The sequence below is a fragment of the Scleropages formosus genome, chromosome 23 (genome assembly GCF_900964775.1).
Source record: "Scleropages formosus chromosome 23, fSclFor1.1, whole genome shotgun sequence".
Lineage (NCBI taxonomy): Eukaryota > Metazoa > Chordata > Actinopteri > Osteoglossiformes > Osteoglossidae > Scleropages > Scleropages formosus.
Genome location: NC_041828.1, coordinates 19,125,765 through 19,143,582, shown reverse-complemented (window position 1 = coordinate 19,143,582; position 17,818 = coordinate 19,125,765). Strand labels below are relative to the sequence as shown.

At 41.9% G+C, this 17,818-nt stretch overlaps 1 protein-coding gene across 2 annotated transcripts in view; it reads right to left on the bottom strand.

The window, feature by feature from the left end:
• Positions 1–2,134: 2,134 nt before the first annotated feature.
• The window catches only part of LOC108942472 (small conductance calcium-activated potassium channel protein 2-like), a 31,887-nt gene continuing 16,203 nt past the window's right edge, over positions 2,135–17,818 (bottom strand). For both annotated transcript variants that reach the window (XM_018765868.2, XM_018765869.2), the window contains 7 exons: positions 15,280–15,576; positions 13,924–14,045; positions 12,050–12,191; positions 7,845–7,955; positions 6,650–6,777; positions 5,975–6,044; positions 2,135–3,064 (listed from right to left, as the gene is read on the bottom strand). In XM_018765868.2, coding sequence (XP_018621384.1) covers positions 2,819–3,064; positions 5,975–6,044; positions 6,650–6,777; positions 7,845–7,955; positions 12,050–12,191; positions 13,924–14,045; positions 15,280–15,576 — 1,116 coding nt within the window. In that variant the 3' untranslated portion in view covers positions 2,135–2,818. The remainder of the gene's footprint in view (positions 3,065–5,974; positions 6,045–6,649; positions 6,778–7,844; positions 7,956–12,049; positions 12,192–13,923; positions 14,046–15,279; positions 15,577–17,818) is intronic.

Genomic DNA, 17,818 nt, shown 5'->3' with positions numbered 1-17,818 from the left:
CATTCAAGATGCACACTACTGAGACTGCCCTCTTCACAGTGTTAGAAGTTCCTCGATCTCCGATAACTGCCTCTCGTGCTCATCAACATCTCATCAACATAAGGTGTTCCACAGGGCTTGGTACTTGGTCCTTTACAGCTGTCTATCTCTCTGTACTGCTTCCCTTAGCTCAGTCATTATGTCCCATGACTTCTTTTATCACTGCTGTGCAAATTATGCTCTTCCTACGTTCCCCCCAATGGACACAGACATATTCTCATACCATTGACATATCTACTTAGATGACTGCTGGCCGTTCCTGCTGTCAAGAGCTCTCTATCCTACTAGACAACTTACTTATCTCATCGTTACAGGTCGAAAGCCTCTGAGAACTGACTCTGGTCTTTGTTACAGCTGTATCTCTCTCCTGTAGACATATCCTGTTTAACTCCCATCGAATCCGACAGCACCTCACACCACACTCTAGCGACCTCCCGATCGAGAGCATGATAAATTCTCAACTGCAGCACTGCAATGCCCTTCTCTCTAGTCTTCCAACCTCTACCATCAAGCCTCCTCAGGTGTTACAGAATGCTGTAGCACAAGTCATATTCAATCTGCCAAAGTGTTCCCGTGTCACCTTTCCCTGTCTTCCTCTATTGGCTTCATGTAGCTGCCTACTTAAGTTTATGACTGTGGTTACCGCCTACAAGACAGGAAAGAACTATAATCTCTACTCTTACAAACCTGATCTGTAGCAAGAATAACATGCTCCTTCACCTCTGGCCACCTGCTCACCCCCCTCGCAAGAGGTCCAAAATCTAAAGCTTGATGGTTCTCAGTCTTAGACTGGATGTGGTGGAATGAACTGCCTCTCTCTTCCAGATATACTGAATCCAGCATTCAAATAAGGCCTCAAAGCTCATTTCATTATGAACTATTTCCCTTCCAAGCTTACGAAATTTTCATAAATTACTCCTTCACCAACTTTTTATCAACCTATTTTGTCTGTGCTGTAAGTAGCCGCAGGAGTATTTGTGCAACAATGGTGAGAGCATTGAACAAACACGGTTGGTAGCATAGTGGTTAAAGCTACTGCTTTTTGCACCACAGATTGCAGGTTCCAATATTCTCTCCAACTATAGTACCTTTGATCTAGCTACTTATCATAAATTGTAGAACTACCCAGCTGTATAAATGGGTAAATAGCTGTAAGTAGCTTAACGCTGCAAGATGCTTTAGAGAGAAGGGTCACATAAATGTACTAGTGTCTATGTACCAAAGCCTTCTGTTGAGGGATCTACTTCCATTTATACTTGAGAGAAAAGTGTCTGCCATATGCATAAATGTAAATGTATTTAAGGTATGAACCATCCACGGTTCATAAGTAACACATCAGCTATAAATTGCTGAAATCATTTGAACAAGTCACTTCCCATGGCATTTAAATGTAGCACTATTTAAAATGCTTTTGAAATCATGTAACAATAGTTGTCAGTGAGATATTGGATATTTGATGCAGTGATGTGTTCCAGTTCTATCTCAAACTCACACAATATCCTGAAAGAAAGGAGGGAGAACCTAAAATGCTTTCAGCTCACAGGGTGACTACTGGGCCAGTCCACTACAGCTGAATGCCAACCTGAGGAGTAGGCACTTGGCACTTCTATTTAACTGGTCCCTCATGCCCCAAAGAGAAAAATTGCAATTTACCACCAGGGCACTTCAAGTGACAATCTAGAAGCAACAAAGTTAATACAAAACTATCATAGTAACATGAGGCAAATAGGTATAAAGTACCACATATAAGCTGTTGACAAATTTTAAATCAAAACACATCACTAAAAAACAGGCAATATGGTGAGTACAGGTAAGGAAGGGCATTTGCCTTTGGATTCAAAGGTCATAGGTTTGATTCCCATTCTCTACTGTAGTGACCTTGAGCAAAATACTTATTGTAAATTGCTCCAGTAAAAACTACACTGTTCGAAAAATGTGTAACTTGTTGTAAGTATCTTACCATTGTCACTTTGGAGAAAAGCATGAATAAATGTAAAGGTAAGATGCTTTGCTCCTTAGATACAACTTTTGAAGTCCTTATTATGCCATAATTTCCATGAGATCAGTCTCAGAGGTAAATTATCATGGTGTGCACGGTATAAAGCAGGCTGATTAAAAGAGCAAACAGTATTTTTTCACAGATTTTAACAGCATTGTTTCTAGGTTTCAGAAAAAAAGAGAGTGCTAAATATTCCTTTGTTAAAGGGATGGCTGACCTCCAACAAAAGACAGACTGAACTGTTATAATTGAAAAGTTTATGCTCTGTATCTTCCCCATATTTCGGTCTCAGTCTACATGACTGTCCTACACTCTCCTGGTTTGGTCCTCCCTCCCAGTCCAGAAGCTAGTTCCAAGCATGTTTTTAAATAACTTTGCTGTATCCCTCTCAGCTTGTCCAGGGTTTGCTAGGCTGTTAGTCCACTCTTCTGCTCTACCTTGCCTCAGCCATTTTTTGGTTTATCCAAAGATGAAGGAGCTTATTCTAAGAATGCCTTTCATCTCAGGCCCATCCTTCTCAGGAACTAGATTAGCTTATACCTACAATACCTAGTTTCCCCAAGACTTCCCAATTATCTGTCTGGTGGTGTCCATCAACTGCTGGAGGGGGGTTATACTGGACCGAGTCTCCTCTAAGACTGGCCCAAAATTCTTGAGCCTGCCCATCCTCGGTTGGAGGAGTTTATACTCCATCTATTTTCACCTAAGACTTGCCCTGGAAAAGGTTGTATTGCATCTGCCCACCGCTAAGGTTTGTCCACAGCCCTTCATACTTCTGCTTCAACAGCTGGAGGAGCTCGTGTTGGGGCTGCCCTCACTCTTGGGCCCTCCGCCCCGGGGCCGATTCTGCAACTGCTGCAGCAAGGCACTGTGCTGGGCAGAGAGTGTGGCGGACAGGTGGGCAGGCAAAGCGCTGAAGCCAGCTGTCAGCTGCTCCACACGGCGCTCTAGACCCAGCATCTGCCGTTCCAGGTCTTCGCTTCTCTCGCTGAGCTCCGACATCAGCTCGTACATCACGCTCTGCATCTGCCGGGCAGAAGGATGAGCATTAGAAAGGACAGACATGCTGAGGAGGAGATCAAACAGGGGTGAGAGAGAGAGGGAAGAGGGAAAAGACATGCCGGAAGAAAGCAGGGTGAGCAGAGAGGATAGGAACAGAGCCAGGGACTTATGAGACATCACTGAAGAATGTGGTTATGCATGCAAAACAAGGCTTCAGAGTGCATTATGGTCCAGAACATCTATATCCATGTCTCAAAACAGGGACAGATGGAGGGAGATTGTGACAATTACTTCATTATAATAACATGTTTGAGGTTCCAAATAATAAGTGATGCAAGATGATGTATCACTGGTGTTAACTAATTCTTTTCTTGTGGTATTCTGAGTACCATAAGTGACCCTACACCTCAGGAAGAAAGCTATGCTAGTTCACTTCTGGACTCCTGTTCTTCTGTCTCCCAAGGGGCTCAAAATTTAAAGCCAATTTTTTTCATCAGTCTTTGCCCTGAGGTCTGAACCGCTTGTCCTATACAGGGGTTGCAGCCCCACCCAGGGCATAGGGCTGGAGGGGACGCCAGTCCACCACAAGCGGTACTCGAACCCCAGACCCACTGGAGAGCAGGATCTAGTCCAACCCACTGTGCCACTGCACTGCACTGATGTAGTACAATGAATCCTGTCCTTATCCATTTGTTACTTTTATCCACATATCTTACTATTTAAATGATAGCTTTGTGAATGATAGCTATGTGAATATGTGTACTAGGAAAGGGGTGATATGAAATATTTACATTTGGCATTTCTGTTTTCAGCAGATGCTTTTCTACCAAGCAACGTGCAGTTCAGAGTAACGAAAAGTACATCTCACAACAGAGGGATTATAAACATATGATTACTGAAGAACATCTTATTTGGTGTCTGTAAATACCGGAAGCATCTAGAACCACAGCAAATTCCTTGTGTGTGTCAGCACACTTGGCCACTAAAACTCATTCTGATTCTGCTTGATACAGCCATTGTCATAGCACCCATATTTAAGTATCTAGCTATAAAAGTGACAAAGGCCTACAAAAGTAAATAGATACGTACAAGTAACAGTTAGTGAAGGGATAACTTACAAACAATTCAGGGGCTCAGGAGAGAAATAGGTCAGCAGGAGTTCATTCCACCACACTGAGGCCAAGACTTACTGGGGTGCAGGGACAGATCAGGTTTTGTCAGTACTGGGAAGACTGACCTTTGACTGTCTTGTAGGGCATATCCAGAGTCATGAACTTCATGCATGCAGCTACAGAAAGTCAATGAAAAGACAAGAATGGAAAACGTGGGAAGGTTTTGGCAGGCTGAACACAACTTGTGCTCCACCATTCTATCACAGCTGCAGAGATTTGATGGCAGAGCCTGGAAGACCAGAAAGGAGGGCATTGCAGCAGGCCAGGTGAGATATCACCATGGCCTAGATCAGAAGCTAGGCTCAGTGTGGTGTAACGAAGTGGTATATTCAACAGATGTTGAAGAGGATATGGATTCATGAGCAAGATATGGCAGGTGGTTGCAAGTAGTAATCAGTCATCCATTTAGATATGTCAGAGAGACATGCTGCAAAGCATGAGGATATAGTGGTGTCAGATGGAAGAAATGATAGGAGGAGCTGTGTATCATCTGCATAGCGCTGACAGATGGTGTGGTAGGCAATGACTGAGCCAAGTGAGGAGGTATGAATAGAAAAGAGTAAAGGTCCAAGTACTGAGCCCTGTGGAATACCTCTTGAGAAAGGTTGAAGGACAAAAAAGGCGCCACGCTAAACCATTTGATAAGACATGCTTGACAGGTAGGATTCAAACTGGGAATGGGAATCCTCTCATACCAAATCATGGAGATTCTTGGTTCCAGCTCCATTGTGGTGGCATCAGGATTTGTCTATCCTGTGTTTTATGCACCTACTTGAACGTTGAACCTTGGTGCAGCAACTGGTAGGTAAGAAACTAGGTTTACTTGAGTGACATGTCTGCAGCTATGTCGCTTTCTCTTTCTGTAATGCATAAATTGTACTTTTGCTGAGATGTACGTCGCTTTGGACAAAAGCATCTGCTGAATGAATAAATGTAAGTGTAAATGGAAATCGTTCTATCAAACTAAGGAGGGAGTAATGGTTGACAGTGTAGGATGCAGTGGAAACAACAAGCTGTGCATAAAAATTCTTTCTTTATATCTAAGCCCATATATCAAAAAAAACACAGACACAGTCTGAAACAATTCACCCCATCCCAGAGCCTAACCCAGCAACACAGGGCACAAGGCTGGAGGGGGCACACCCAGGACAGGACGCCAGTGCATCGCGAGGCACCCCAAGCAGGGCTCGAACCCCAGACCTGCTAGAGAGCAGGACCCAGCCAAACCCACTGCACTACAGCAGCCCCCTATCCAAAAAACAGAACTAGTTATATTTCTTTCCACTATTGCGTACACTAGCTCTAACTAGTGATAATTCTTTTATTAAAAACTGCATTTAGAACTGATGTAACTTAGATTCATGCGCACCATTGAATTCTTCTGTAATTTTTTTCTTACTAGTGACAATTCAGTTTCCTGACATAGTGTTTATTTTTGCACTGGTGATAATTTGGCTGCAGAAGACTCATTACAGTTTGTAATTTGCATATGCGTAACTGTAGTAGAGAATCAGTAAGTGGCTGTAAATATGCAGAAATGGTGTGTAGCTCTAGTGTCAGTGTCGTACAGGCAGCCCAGATGTATGTGTATGATACAGTGTCAGTGTAGGTGTAATCTGACTGCGGAACAAAAGCAGAATTGATGTGTGTGTGTAAAGTGCTGAACCTGTGTGGGCGTAATAGAGGATTACACAACGCAGGTATGTGTGGTGAGCAGATACAGTACAGTTGTCACGTCCAGTGTTAATGGGATGTTCCTTACCTTGGAGAGGTCCACCAACATGTTCGCTTGATCATTGAGCTTCCTCTGCTCCATCTTTACACTGCGTAGTCTAGGGAAAATCATGGTCAGTAGCTCAGTGTTCAGCACTGGCAACAGGAAATGAGCTTAGAGAAACAAGGACTTATTTATACATCAAGAAAAACTGGCAAAATATCTGAACAACCAAATCAAAGCAATTTTAAGGGCAGCTGGACACATGGTGATTAGAACTGCTGCCTGTGGACCCAGGGGTTGCAGGTTTGAATCTGAGCTGTAGTACCCTTGAACAAGGTACTTACCCAAAACTGCTGCAGTCAAATTACCCAACTGTATAAACGGGTAAACAATTTTAAGTCACTTTGGAGAAATATGTCAGATGAATGTAAAAATCAATAAAAATGTCTAAGGAGAAAAACACTGCATTAGGGGTTTAAACATGTATACTGTAAAATACTGCTCCTTTCTGTAATAAATTCATATTACTGATTATTTTTTCTTTTGTGAAAATACAGTGGAACATTAGCATAGTAGGGCCTTGTAAAAAGTTTCTAAGTTCAAAACCCAGAAAGGACATGTTGCAGTATACTACTTCAAAAAGGTATTTAATGGGAATTTCTGCAGTAAAGTACTCAGCCCAGTGTAAGGCAGAGGAGGGGCTGCAGGAAGGCATCTCACTGGTGAATGGCCTGCAGAAACTTCCTCTGGTGCTTGCGCACCCTGGCATGGTCAATCTTCTTCACCAAGCGGGTGTGTTTGTAGATGAGCCAGGTCTCCCTGAGCACGTTGGCTGCTGCATTCTTTATCTGGAACAATCAAAGTTGTAAGACAGACGAAGACAGTCAAGAAGGATCACAGTGAAGCCAGACCTTGGTTATAAACTACTCAATCGCCTGAATAATTATTTAAATATTACAGTAAAAACACTATAACACATCTCTATCTATTACTTGTTACAGCAATGTTGCATCTGTTGCTGTCAGATATTAATTTATTTATTTTGTCAGAGGATTTACTGTAGCCATAGCAACAACAAGGAACTGGGTCTCCCCTGTAGCTGTCTCTCTCTTTTTCTGAGGAATCCCCACCTTACACAAACACGACTTACCCCCCAGAGAGAGAAGAAAAAAACTGCAGGATTAATAGAGCAGAAAACAGAGACTTCTGCAGCCTGTACTGAAGAATGAACGATTCAACACTTGGGCTGAACAGCTCCACTAATTCGGCATCCTTAGACGCAAAGGCCCCGCCCCTAGCACCCCCAGTGGAACAGTACCAATTAAGTACCACCGCTATGAAAAACAAAGGATACATCTAACTGGTCACAGAACTCTGGTTCTAGCCACAGCAGTGCCATACATTTTCCCAGGATTCATCCATCTTCACAAATTAGTGGCAGTGATGATACACTTGTGAGCTTGAAACATCTGCTCCTTCCTCATTTGGCTTTTTACAGTACAGTCCCAAATTCTCAACACCGGAACAGAGTGTAGACTTTGGTACTCAAACCCTCACAAAGTACATTTGGGAAAACATTTTGGAGAACTATAATAACTATCAAATATGTTAAAGTTCGGAATGCTGCACAGCTTAACATCTACAGTTCAGTCATTTTTCTTGGCTTTTGCATACAAAAGATAGCGATGACAGGCAAACTCATTCCATGCATTCAACAGGGAGATCAAAATTTAGCAAAACAGTATAGTCATAGAAAAATGGAAAGAAAATAACAGTATTTTAGTATCTTTAGGAAATTAACACCATGGACTGTGTGGAACATTTCATCACTGTGGATCATAGGTCTGTGTATTTAAGGCAGTGAGATCTGCAATGGGGCAATGGGGTCTCATATTGGGTATTTGACTCAACTTACTCTCTTGGTGAGCTGGGTGTCCATCATGAAGTTGTGAACATGTTTCTCTGCCTTGGTCAGCTCCAGCTTTCTGGCCACCACAGCAACCACCAACGCTGTACAGCCAGCACCCTGGAAGTACATAATGTTCATTCACCCAGATCCAGACAAATACTGTGAATTGTAAACTCTACTTTAGTTTGAAGGCTTAAACAAAAAGGAGCGAGAGACCTTCATCTTGAGTCTGACTTTGTTCAGCATTTCCTTCAACAAACTAGCAATGGTTCTGGAAGAATTTGCAACCCGTGGGTGACACATTTTTCATCCAGACACTGAGAATCCCCTCCCTCTCCTTCCAATGAAAGACACTTGATGCCTGAAGAATTGGTAGAATGAGCTGAATAAAAAAACCTACAAGTTGCTTTTTTCCAAAGAGACACTTAACTGAGAGTAAACAATAGTGCGTTGAACAGCATTACAAACACAAAATTAAGATACAAACACAGAATTCTTAAAGCACATACTTCTCATACATACAGTATGTACAGTTTTTGTGTGAGGTGGTCAAAATACAAGGTTTGCCTAGCAGTTTCTTGTTAGGAAGTAATAAAGTCATGGAACGTCTCAAGCAGAGTCCCCATCAAAAACAAAAATGATGTATTGCAAAATTCCGTGTTTTGTCAAAACTTTTTAGTGATAAACAACCATATCATTTTTACATCATTTCTCCCACCTCTCAAACAAAGGACAGAGACTGAGAAAGAAGGGAGGCCTTTCATGACCTACTGAAACTGAGAAGTTGATGAAAAAACAGAAGAGTGCAACACATTTTCTTATGGGTATAGGGATACCAACATTTCTGTTGTGTACATGAAGATGTAGAATAACAGCTTCTCTGTATTTACTTTCTTCTTTCTTTTTTCTCTCTCTGTATATATATATAATATATATATATATATATATATATATATATACATACGTGTGTGCGTGCTATTTGTTTATATTTGTTTACTGCAGTGTCAGTTTGCATTATTGCTGTAGTGTTATTGATTGTACTGACAATTGGTGTGGAGTAATACAGAATGTGTATGCAACTATAAGAAGGTTGTTACTCTCCATACATGTGTAACAAACCAGAACCTGCTCTGGGGGAGAAAGCTGGAGAGGGGAAAACTGGAAGCGATGATTGTAATGCAGGCTCAGGTGATGGAGGGTAGGCATGAAATGTTAATTAAAAATGTTCCATTTGAGAGCGCTTCAGGGTAGTTCTCTCATCTTTCTTTTTTATAAGCTTCATGTCAGTTTGTGTGTATATGTGATTGCTCCTGAGTGGGTGGAAGTTTACAGTAAAAAGTCTGTTGTCATTGTGTAACCTTGTGCATGCAAGCAGAAATAACAAAATACATTTACAACAGTTACTTATAGTGCTTTAGAGTCACCTATAAATACCAGAAACTATTATGTATTTTTAGGTTTAGCTTAAATATTTGCACTACTGAGTATATGTTCCTTAAACATTAATATTCTAAAAAATTTTCGTAAATATTATTAGCACATTAGAGCATATTTATTCAGTTTATTCATTTGTTGCTTTCTGAAATATGTTTCTCTTTTAAAATTATTTTCCCTTTAAATTAACATGAATTTTTACTGTTAAATCGTATTATTAAATAAGGCACATTACCCTATACACTTCCTCAACATGGTACATGAGCTCCCCCCACACCAAACAAATCCAGGACGATGCTTTAATCCAGTAGAATACCGGCCTTTGCTGTAGTCATGGCAACAAGGTCAAGAATTCTACCTGCAGAGAGTCTGTAAGATCACTTTTATCAAAAACACCTTCCCCTCTCACTTTTTTGTCTCACTATGTCACACCTTCTCACACACATCCACATCCTCCTCTTTCATAACACGAGGCAAAACACAAGGAGAAACCCACAGTGTACACACACATTACTCCTATCTTTCACTCATCTGTGCTGCCTTGTTCTCATTTTAAAACTAAATTTCTCTGAGTAGGTAGCTCACGAGCTCTCACTCTGTGTTGTCCTTGAATGTGCGTCAGTGTATATTTGTCATGGTGTACTCGTGCATGTCCATATTTGCTCTCAGCATTTTTGAGCTTCAGTGAGAGGCTGAATGTCTCTGAACAATACATACAGCATGTAGAAAGACAAGGTGAAGTCAGCCAGAAGCAACAAAAGGTGTAAACGAATGGTCAGGAGTCATGATCAACACCCACCCTAGAGTTAAAGTCTCCTAAGAGGATTAGCAGCTCTTGACTAGGAATGTTTCTGAACATTCATGCAGAAAAGGTATGTGGAGAAGCATCCACAGCTGGGGTGTTCACACAAGCAAGGCTGACAGGCTCATAGAGTTCTGAAGGCAGAATACCAGTACTCTCGCTGATCTAGTCTCCTAGTTCAGCCATTGGTATCAGCAAAAAAAAAAAAAAAACCATGAAACCTGCAGCATGGTGGCACAGTGAGTGGTGCTGTTGTCTCACAGCGCCTGGGTAATGTGAGAGGGCGTGGGTTTGATCCCTGCTCACTGGGTGTGGAGTTTGCATGTTCTCCCCATGCCTGCGTGGGTTTCCTCCCACAGTCTAAAGACATGCTGTTCAAGTGGACTGGTGACTCTAAAAGTCAGCCACAGTGAGTGATAGGGAGAAACTGTGTTTCACTGTTGTATAGGTAAGTGACTCATTGTAAGTAGTGTATCTAGTAGTGTAAGTCACCTTGGTGAATAAGGCGTGTAGACCGATAAGACTACAGTGTGTTCACTGGAAGTTGTTTTGGAGAATCGTGTTAGCTAAATTAGTAAATCTAAATTCTTGACTGCAAATATGACACCAGGTTCCCTAGGTTTACCAGAGCTCCCTCCTTGCCAAAAGAAGGTATAGACCTTTTCTTCTTCATCTGTGTGACATGGTTCCTGTAGAGAGGTTATGTCTACATCTTTTCAACTCAACATTGATGATGGTTTTGTGGAAGTCCTCCTAAAACTGTTGTCATGATCCGTATGTTCAAGGATTCTAGTCTCAGAGCAGGTTCTGTTTTGATTTGTTTTCATTTTATTCCTGTTTTTGCTTGGTGCACAGCATTCACTTTACTTGTCAGACTCAGACTTTTATCCCTTTGTACCCAATGAGGAAGGTGAGTCCTGCCACTACAGCACCTTACTGGTAGGGGGCTACCCAGTTCAAAGCAGGTGGAGGCTATCCAGTGGAATAAAAAGAATCCCTCCCACTGCGGGAACAGCCCCTTGAGCTTCGCTCGACACCCACTGAGCAGTGATCCTTCTAATCAGTAAGTGGTACTTCCCGTATTGTCAATGCAATGTTGAAAAGCTGAAGTCTCTTCTCCAGGCATCAGGACTGGATGTGATATATGAAAGATCAGCTGTTCTCCATACAGCAGATCCCCCTCTCCACAAAACAGCTGGTTACAAGGAAACAACATGGCTGACAGCGTTTGGAACCGACGATATCGAAGGATTTGCAAGAAGGGTGAAGAAGCAGTCAGTATCAGATACTGAAGGACTCGACTCCGGATGTTCATCCAGGGTTCACTCCCTTAGCCAGTGTCTCTCTAAACTGCTCACAAGGCAGTGAGATTCATAGGAGTGAGAACGTCTAAAGCCTGTACAAATCCAATAAGACTTGGCCACTGTACACATGTACACTGGAGACAAGCACACGGTGTGAAAAGGCTAAGCACCTCTAACTTTTTATCATACCTGGACAGGTGCAAAGAACACAGCCAGTACACAGCCATTAATGGATCTCAAACCAGATAGCAACACAGTCACAAAGAGAAAGAAAATGGAGCACAGCGATAGTGAATCACTAGTAAGGTAAAACCTCACAGGCAGGCTTACAGGACACATGGGGAGGTGAAAATTGACAGACTGCAGTCATACAGAGAGATCCACCAACTGAAGGACAAGAAACAGCTATACAGAAAGGTACAAATGAAGACAGTGGGGCGATGTTGCACAAGGAAGTTGTGGGAGGTTATGGTTTTAGGCTATGAGATAAAGAGATATGTAGAGACTGTACATGCACATATATACAGACACATCATCAGGACTTAATTTACTTTGGTTGAGTCTCAGACAGATCTTTAACTAGTGTGTAACTAGTGTGCTTCTCCTGTTCCTGCCAAAAGCAATGTCAGCTTCCCCATACCGACAGTCCAGTTACGCTAGGGAACAGTTACCATAATGCCAGTGAGCAGGCAGACACCCTTGCCACAGTAGGTGTGCGGAACCATGTCTCCATAGCCAATGGACAAGAAGGTAATGGAGATCAGCCACATGGCCCCCAGGAAGTTGCTGGTTACATCTTGTGCATCGTGGTACCTGAGAAACAGGGGAAAGGGGACATGTTTAAACAGTCTATTCACCTCCTGGATGAAAGTTTTTTACTATGACAATGTAAAACAATTTTGTCTCAAAGCTACACTTAGTCACAGCTTACTGAGAATAAGGATAGAACTTATAATATGGAAGAGAGGTGAGAATCTTAAAAATAATTTTCAACCTCACATAATACAACATTGAAAATAACGCTGCCTTATCTTGTGCTAAGTGTATCTGCATGAGTAAATGTGTTTTCAGACCTTTATCATTTAACAAATTAATGAGTAATTTATTCCTGACGTTGAAAAATTTCCACAGTAATATTTCAATTAAAATAAATTACAGAGCAGCTGTTCACCACCAGAATAGCCAGCACTTAATTCTTCAATACATGCCTAGTTTTGTGCATGGCAGTATAACAGGGCTATTGAAGCTCTTGAAAGGTGAAGTGGAGCAAAACTGGACCAGTCTCTGCTTTTAAACACTTGTGCAAACTCCAAAATATGCAATTGGATTCACAGAACACTCATGGGGGAATCTGACTGAGACAGTAATACACTTTTAAAACTAAGCAACCAATGACTTCTTGTTAAGAGCGCTAGAAAATGGCCAACTGCTCTATGAGAACAAACAATCGAGAATGCAACACTGAAAATAGCTTTGCACTGAGAAGAGGAAGAGAGGATTCCGTGGGACAGGGATTGTGCGCAAAGTACAGATAAAGGGAAAGAGATGTTCTGAAGGAGGGGAGGTGAAAGAGAAGGGCCTCACATGTCCTATATTTACTGTGATTTGTCGGATTTACGATTAATTTACCATCCACATTTCCTGCTTTCATGGTGAGTGTTTACACATTCTGGTTTCCCAGATTTGCATTGGCTGGATTTAAGTTCTGTGTTACATCAGTCACTTGGTTTAAATTCTGGTTACATACTGTTCTACATACAAAATACACACTGTATCTGTTTAGCTATACAGCAGCAACCACACATTTTTGGATTTGTTTCAGATGCTGCACCACAACACAAACCTACCAGTGAATTTGAAATACAGTTCTGTCAAACTGGTCAAAATGTTTTGCTTCAGAATGTGTATTAAATCTATTTCATCATCCACATGGGCTCCCTACCTACTTATTGCGCAGCAGATAGCATACAGTAGTGGTGCATGCTGCAGCTTTCAGATCTAAAGGTCATGGGTTTGATTCTCACTTACTGCTGTAATACCCTAGAGCAACACATGTACCCTAAACTGCTCCAGTAAAATTACTCAGCTATATAAATGGGAAGTAATTGTACATAGCTTAACCTTGCAAGTTGCTTTGGAAAAAGGTGTCAGCAAAAATGAACAAATGTATCGGCTAACTACTAGTAACAGTTTCAACTGTTTATTTTTTATTTCTGTAATGCATCTATGCTCTTTGTTGCCTGGATACATGTTCATGGCGTTCACATTTACTGTTGTTAAGGTTTAGGTTGATTGGCTATACATTTTATGATTCCTTGGATTTACATTTTTCAGGTTTTAACCTGTCGAGCTTATGATGAATTATGAAGCTTATGATGGATTCCCAGATTGCCAGGTCCCTCATCCTCCCTATCTTAACTATCACAAGATTATATTCTATATTCTGTGCTTTATTTAAATGATCTTTATATTTTATGTACTGCCTCATCTACAATCCTGTGATTCATAATGGCTCACTTGTTATACAGTGAGTGGCTTCTCTCACCTCTCACAGACACGCACAGTCCAAGCTGCAATGATCCACAGGGATATGCTGAAGACTAGTAGCACAGTCCCAGGACAGATGGTCATCAAGGTCTTCATCACAAACCGCGTGTTGAAGTGCACCTGGTGGCACAATGAATAATTCTGCTCAGCATCAACTACATTAGCTTAACCCTTAACCTCAACTCCCACATTCATCATAGCACTCCATTTCAGCTGTAGTATACAGACAACAGTGCCTTACTTATTTACAGGCATCCCTAGATTTATGAACCGTCGTTATCCGAATTTATCCAAAATTTCAGTATAACTCCAGGCTTTCCATACACATTTTTGATTTGTGGGGAAAAAAGACTCAGGTAAGTGTCATGTGAGTGAAGCTAAAGTGCTATAGCTGGTATGTCTGTATCCAGAGCTCTCTGATCTGTTGGTGTGTTAGTGTCATGCGGAACCAAGGACGCCAGGACGGCTGGACCCAAGTGCAGGATCGTTCGTCTGCCTAAGGGGTCAGGCGTGTTCTCGTCGTCGGGGACAGGCGAAGGGTCGGTCGATCGGCGGTCAGAGCGAGAGCGAGGATCCAAGGACGTGGTCAGGGGATGAAGCGGAGGGTCGAAAACCGGAGAACGGATACAGGAAACAAGGGATGAGGAAGAGCAGGACATAGCACAGGAGGAAGGATGTCTCAAATGAGATTCCATGGGAGCTGAGGAGGGTCTTTTAAAGGTGAGTGGTCAGTCAGGTGCTTGATTGGTGTCAGGTGCTGTCGATTATGGTGCGGGCGTGGACGTGACAGTTAGGAATGTGAAAATGTTGCTTTAAAACAGTGGCAAATTATGGGAGTGTATGAAAATCCAGTGGAGTCTGTCGAACATACTGGGTGTGTTGTATAATTGAATGATTGTAAAGATAGAGCAATTAACAGTAAACTTCAGCTGATGGTTTTTTAGGTATGTATGTGCACTTTGTCAACAGTGTGCAGTTTTAAAAAGTTGTTTACACTAAACATGTTCAGTGGATCCGTGCTTGATTTGCTGCTCATTCAGTGAGGAACTGCTGAATTAAAAACAAAAATGAGAATTACCCCAGAGGAGTAATTTCGGAAAACTCCTTTGCAGTTTTTGAATGGGTTGGGAATGCATTATTATTTTTCCCCCATTTAAAATAGACAGAAATAGGCTTTCACTATCCAAAATTTCAATATTTGCACCGTCTCAGTAAGCATTTCATTTTATAAATCAAAAGATGCTTGTAATAATGTTCTGTACATTAACTGAAGTAAATTGTTTTAACATCACTACACCACTAAATTTACAGTCGTGTAAATGGGTTGAGGTAGCACTATTGGGGAAAAGCTGACCTTGTTTAGGGCCCCGATGCTCCGTGATGAGGCATCAGTGAACAGCTTGCTGTGCAGCAACATTACGCGAGCGATGAGGTAGAGTCGCAAGAACATGGGCACTGAAAGCACCATGTCCACATCGGCCTTCGCAAGCGACGGTGTGTAGGAGAAGGCCAGCCGCGCCCGCCAGTGAAACGTGAAGTCACCAGGCACCGGGTGGACTGCCGACACGAGCAGCTCCAAGGCAATCAGCAGTACTCGCTCTGTTGTCATGGCGATACGCCAGTCATCTGCTCCATTGTCAATGAGGAAGAGCTTAAAAGGAATAAAGTGGTTGGTGGTGCTTAGAGGTGCAAGCAGTAGCAACAGTGTGATATTTTTAACAATCCTATGAACTTCCAGTGCCAAAAATGACAAAAAATTGTCACTTTTGTTGTCTCTCAGTGCCACCAGTTCTCATATTCTGCTGTACAGAAAGTGTTTGATTTAACAAGTTTTAGATTTAACTGACATAATTCTAAGATTCATATGTTGGTACTTCTTTGTTATTTTATAGTTCATATGTTAGTATTTTCATACTTCCCTGTAATAGTAAAATCAAGCTGTCTGATTTGATAAGTTGATCACATTTATTGACTCAACATCTGGTCCTGAAATTTAGCCATATTGCTCTCACTTCCACACTTATTGCAACAATAAGTTTTATTCATAAGCAACAAATTTCCAAAAAACAACCTGAACTGGATAGTTGCATCAAGCTAATTAAGCAGCCCAATCCTGTGTGAGCTCATTGTAGTGCCTCCTAGCAAATGGTGTCATTGTCTCATAGGGACTGACAACAAACACAGCAGAGGAGCAAAGTGATTCCTCTCCTGAGTAGACCATATAATGTTCAGGTTAGTTTTCTTAAAAGGGGAAGTGTAATGTACTTATCACACCATTTATTTATATATTTAAGCTCTTGATGCCAAATACTGTATAGTCAGTTTACCTAGTGCAGACAAAGAAAATTAAATTGTAAAAAGCATAGCAAACAGAATGTACACTTACAAGCTGTATGACTTTGGTAATAAACAGTGGAAAAAACTAGTAGTAGAACATAAATATGGCAAACTATTGGAACATAACATACAGGTCCATCGGACTCCTGACAGATACAGGTGTCACAACCTCATTCGCATCTCAACCAGAAGCACCTGGCCGTAATTAGAACAACCGGGTTTAAAGAGCAGCACTCCACCGCTTCCCAGTTGCAGAATCTCAATGAAACAACTGTCCCCTCTGCGCTCTCAAACCAGATACTCACCTTACGTCTCCCTTCCTCATTTACCCTTGCCTGTCTCCTCTTACTTGTATCCTGTCTCCCACAGCCACAACCAACGCTTATTCCTTCAACCTCGTCTCTGGATCACCTTCGGTACTATGTTCGCCCCTCAGATCTGAACCTTCATCTGCCCCGACTACGAGATTTGCCTTGCCCTTTCAACCAACATACAAACGATCCTGCACCTGGGTCAGTTCCCCAGTTCTTCAACGTGTCACAGAAGATTCCACCATACAACATGGTCCCAGCGGAAATCGAGAGGCTTCGGACTGTGGTTTCAGCTCAGAAAGTTCTGCTCGGTTCTCACGAACAGACCTTGCAGCAACTGTTAATCACTCTCCAAGAGACCCTGCAGCTTCTCCAACAGCAAAGAGCATAGAGAGAATGGTTGTCTCACTGAGATTCCACAACTGGGAAGTGGTGGAGTGGTGCTCTTTATACCCGGTTTCTCTAATTACGGCCAAGTGTTTCTGGTTGAGGTGCGGGAGTGGTTGCGACAACAGGAGGGTTGTGTTAGGGTACTCTATCTTTGTTACAGATTCATTTTAATTCATTTTATATTTATTGAGTTCTCTTCTTAGCAAGGTGACAGAAAGAGATGAGCAAAGTTCAGGATACAATACAATATAACAACGCAATACAGAGTAGCATAACAGCAGTAACAGCTAACATTTAGGATAAGTCTGCTGGCAGCTGAGGAGAGGAGAACAAAAAAATTCCCACTGTGACAAAGTGGAGAAAAATAAATCTCCAGGGTCCAAGTACAACTGACTGCCCAACTCTTCTGGACAAATATTAGATCATCTAAGAGGGTAAGTGTCACAGATGAATTTGACTCCTGACTTTTTGATGGTCAAGGAGCACACAAAAGAAACCAGTCACCACTGCCTTGTTCCACACATTTTTGGACTGTGGAAAGAAACCCAAACACATGGAAGAAACCTTGAAACACGGCACACCGAGCAGAATTCATACTCAGACCCAAAAACCACAGCCCAGGAGCTAAAAGGAAGCAGAGTTAATACAAATATTTATGTAGCTTAAAAGAAATGAAGATGAGAAAGATTTCTGATAGTGAGGTTAAATTGACTCTGAAATCTGTTCAGATGTTAATATCTGACCAATTAGCAGCCGCTGTCCTCGAGTTAAGGGGCACGAGTGGGAGGCTTTCCAAATGCTGTGCGGCAGAATGATTCTGCCCCCATGGTGCTGTGTTTAATTCTGAAGTTCTGT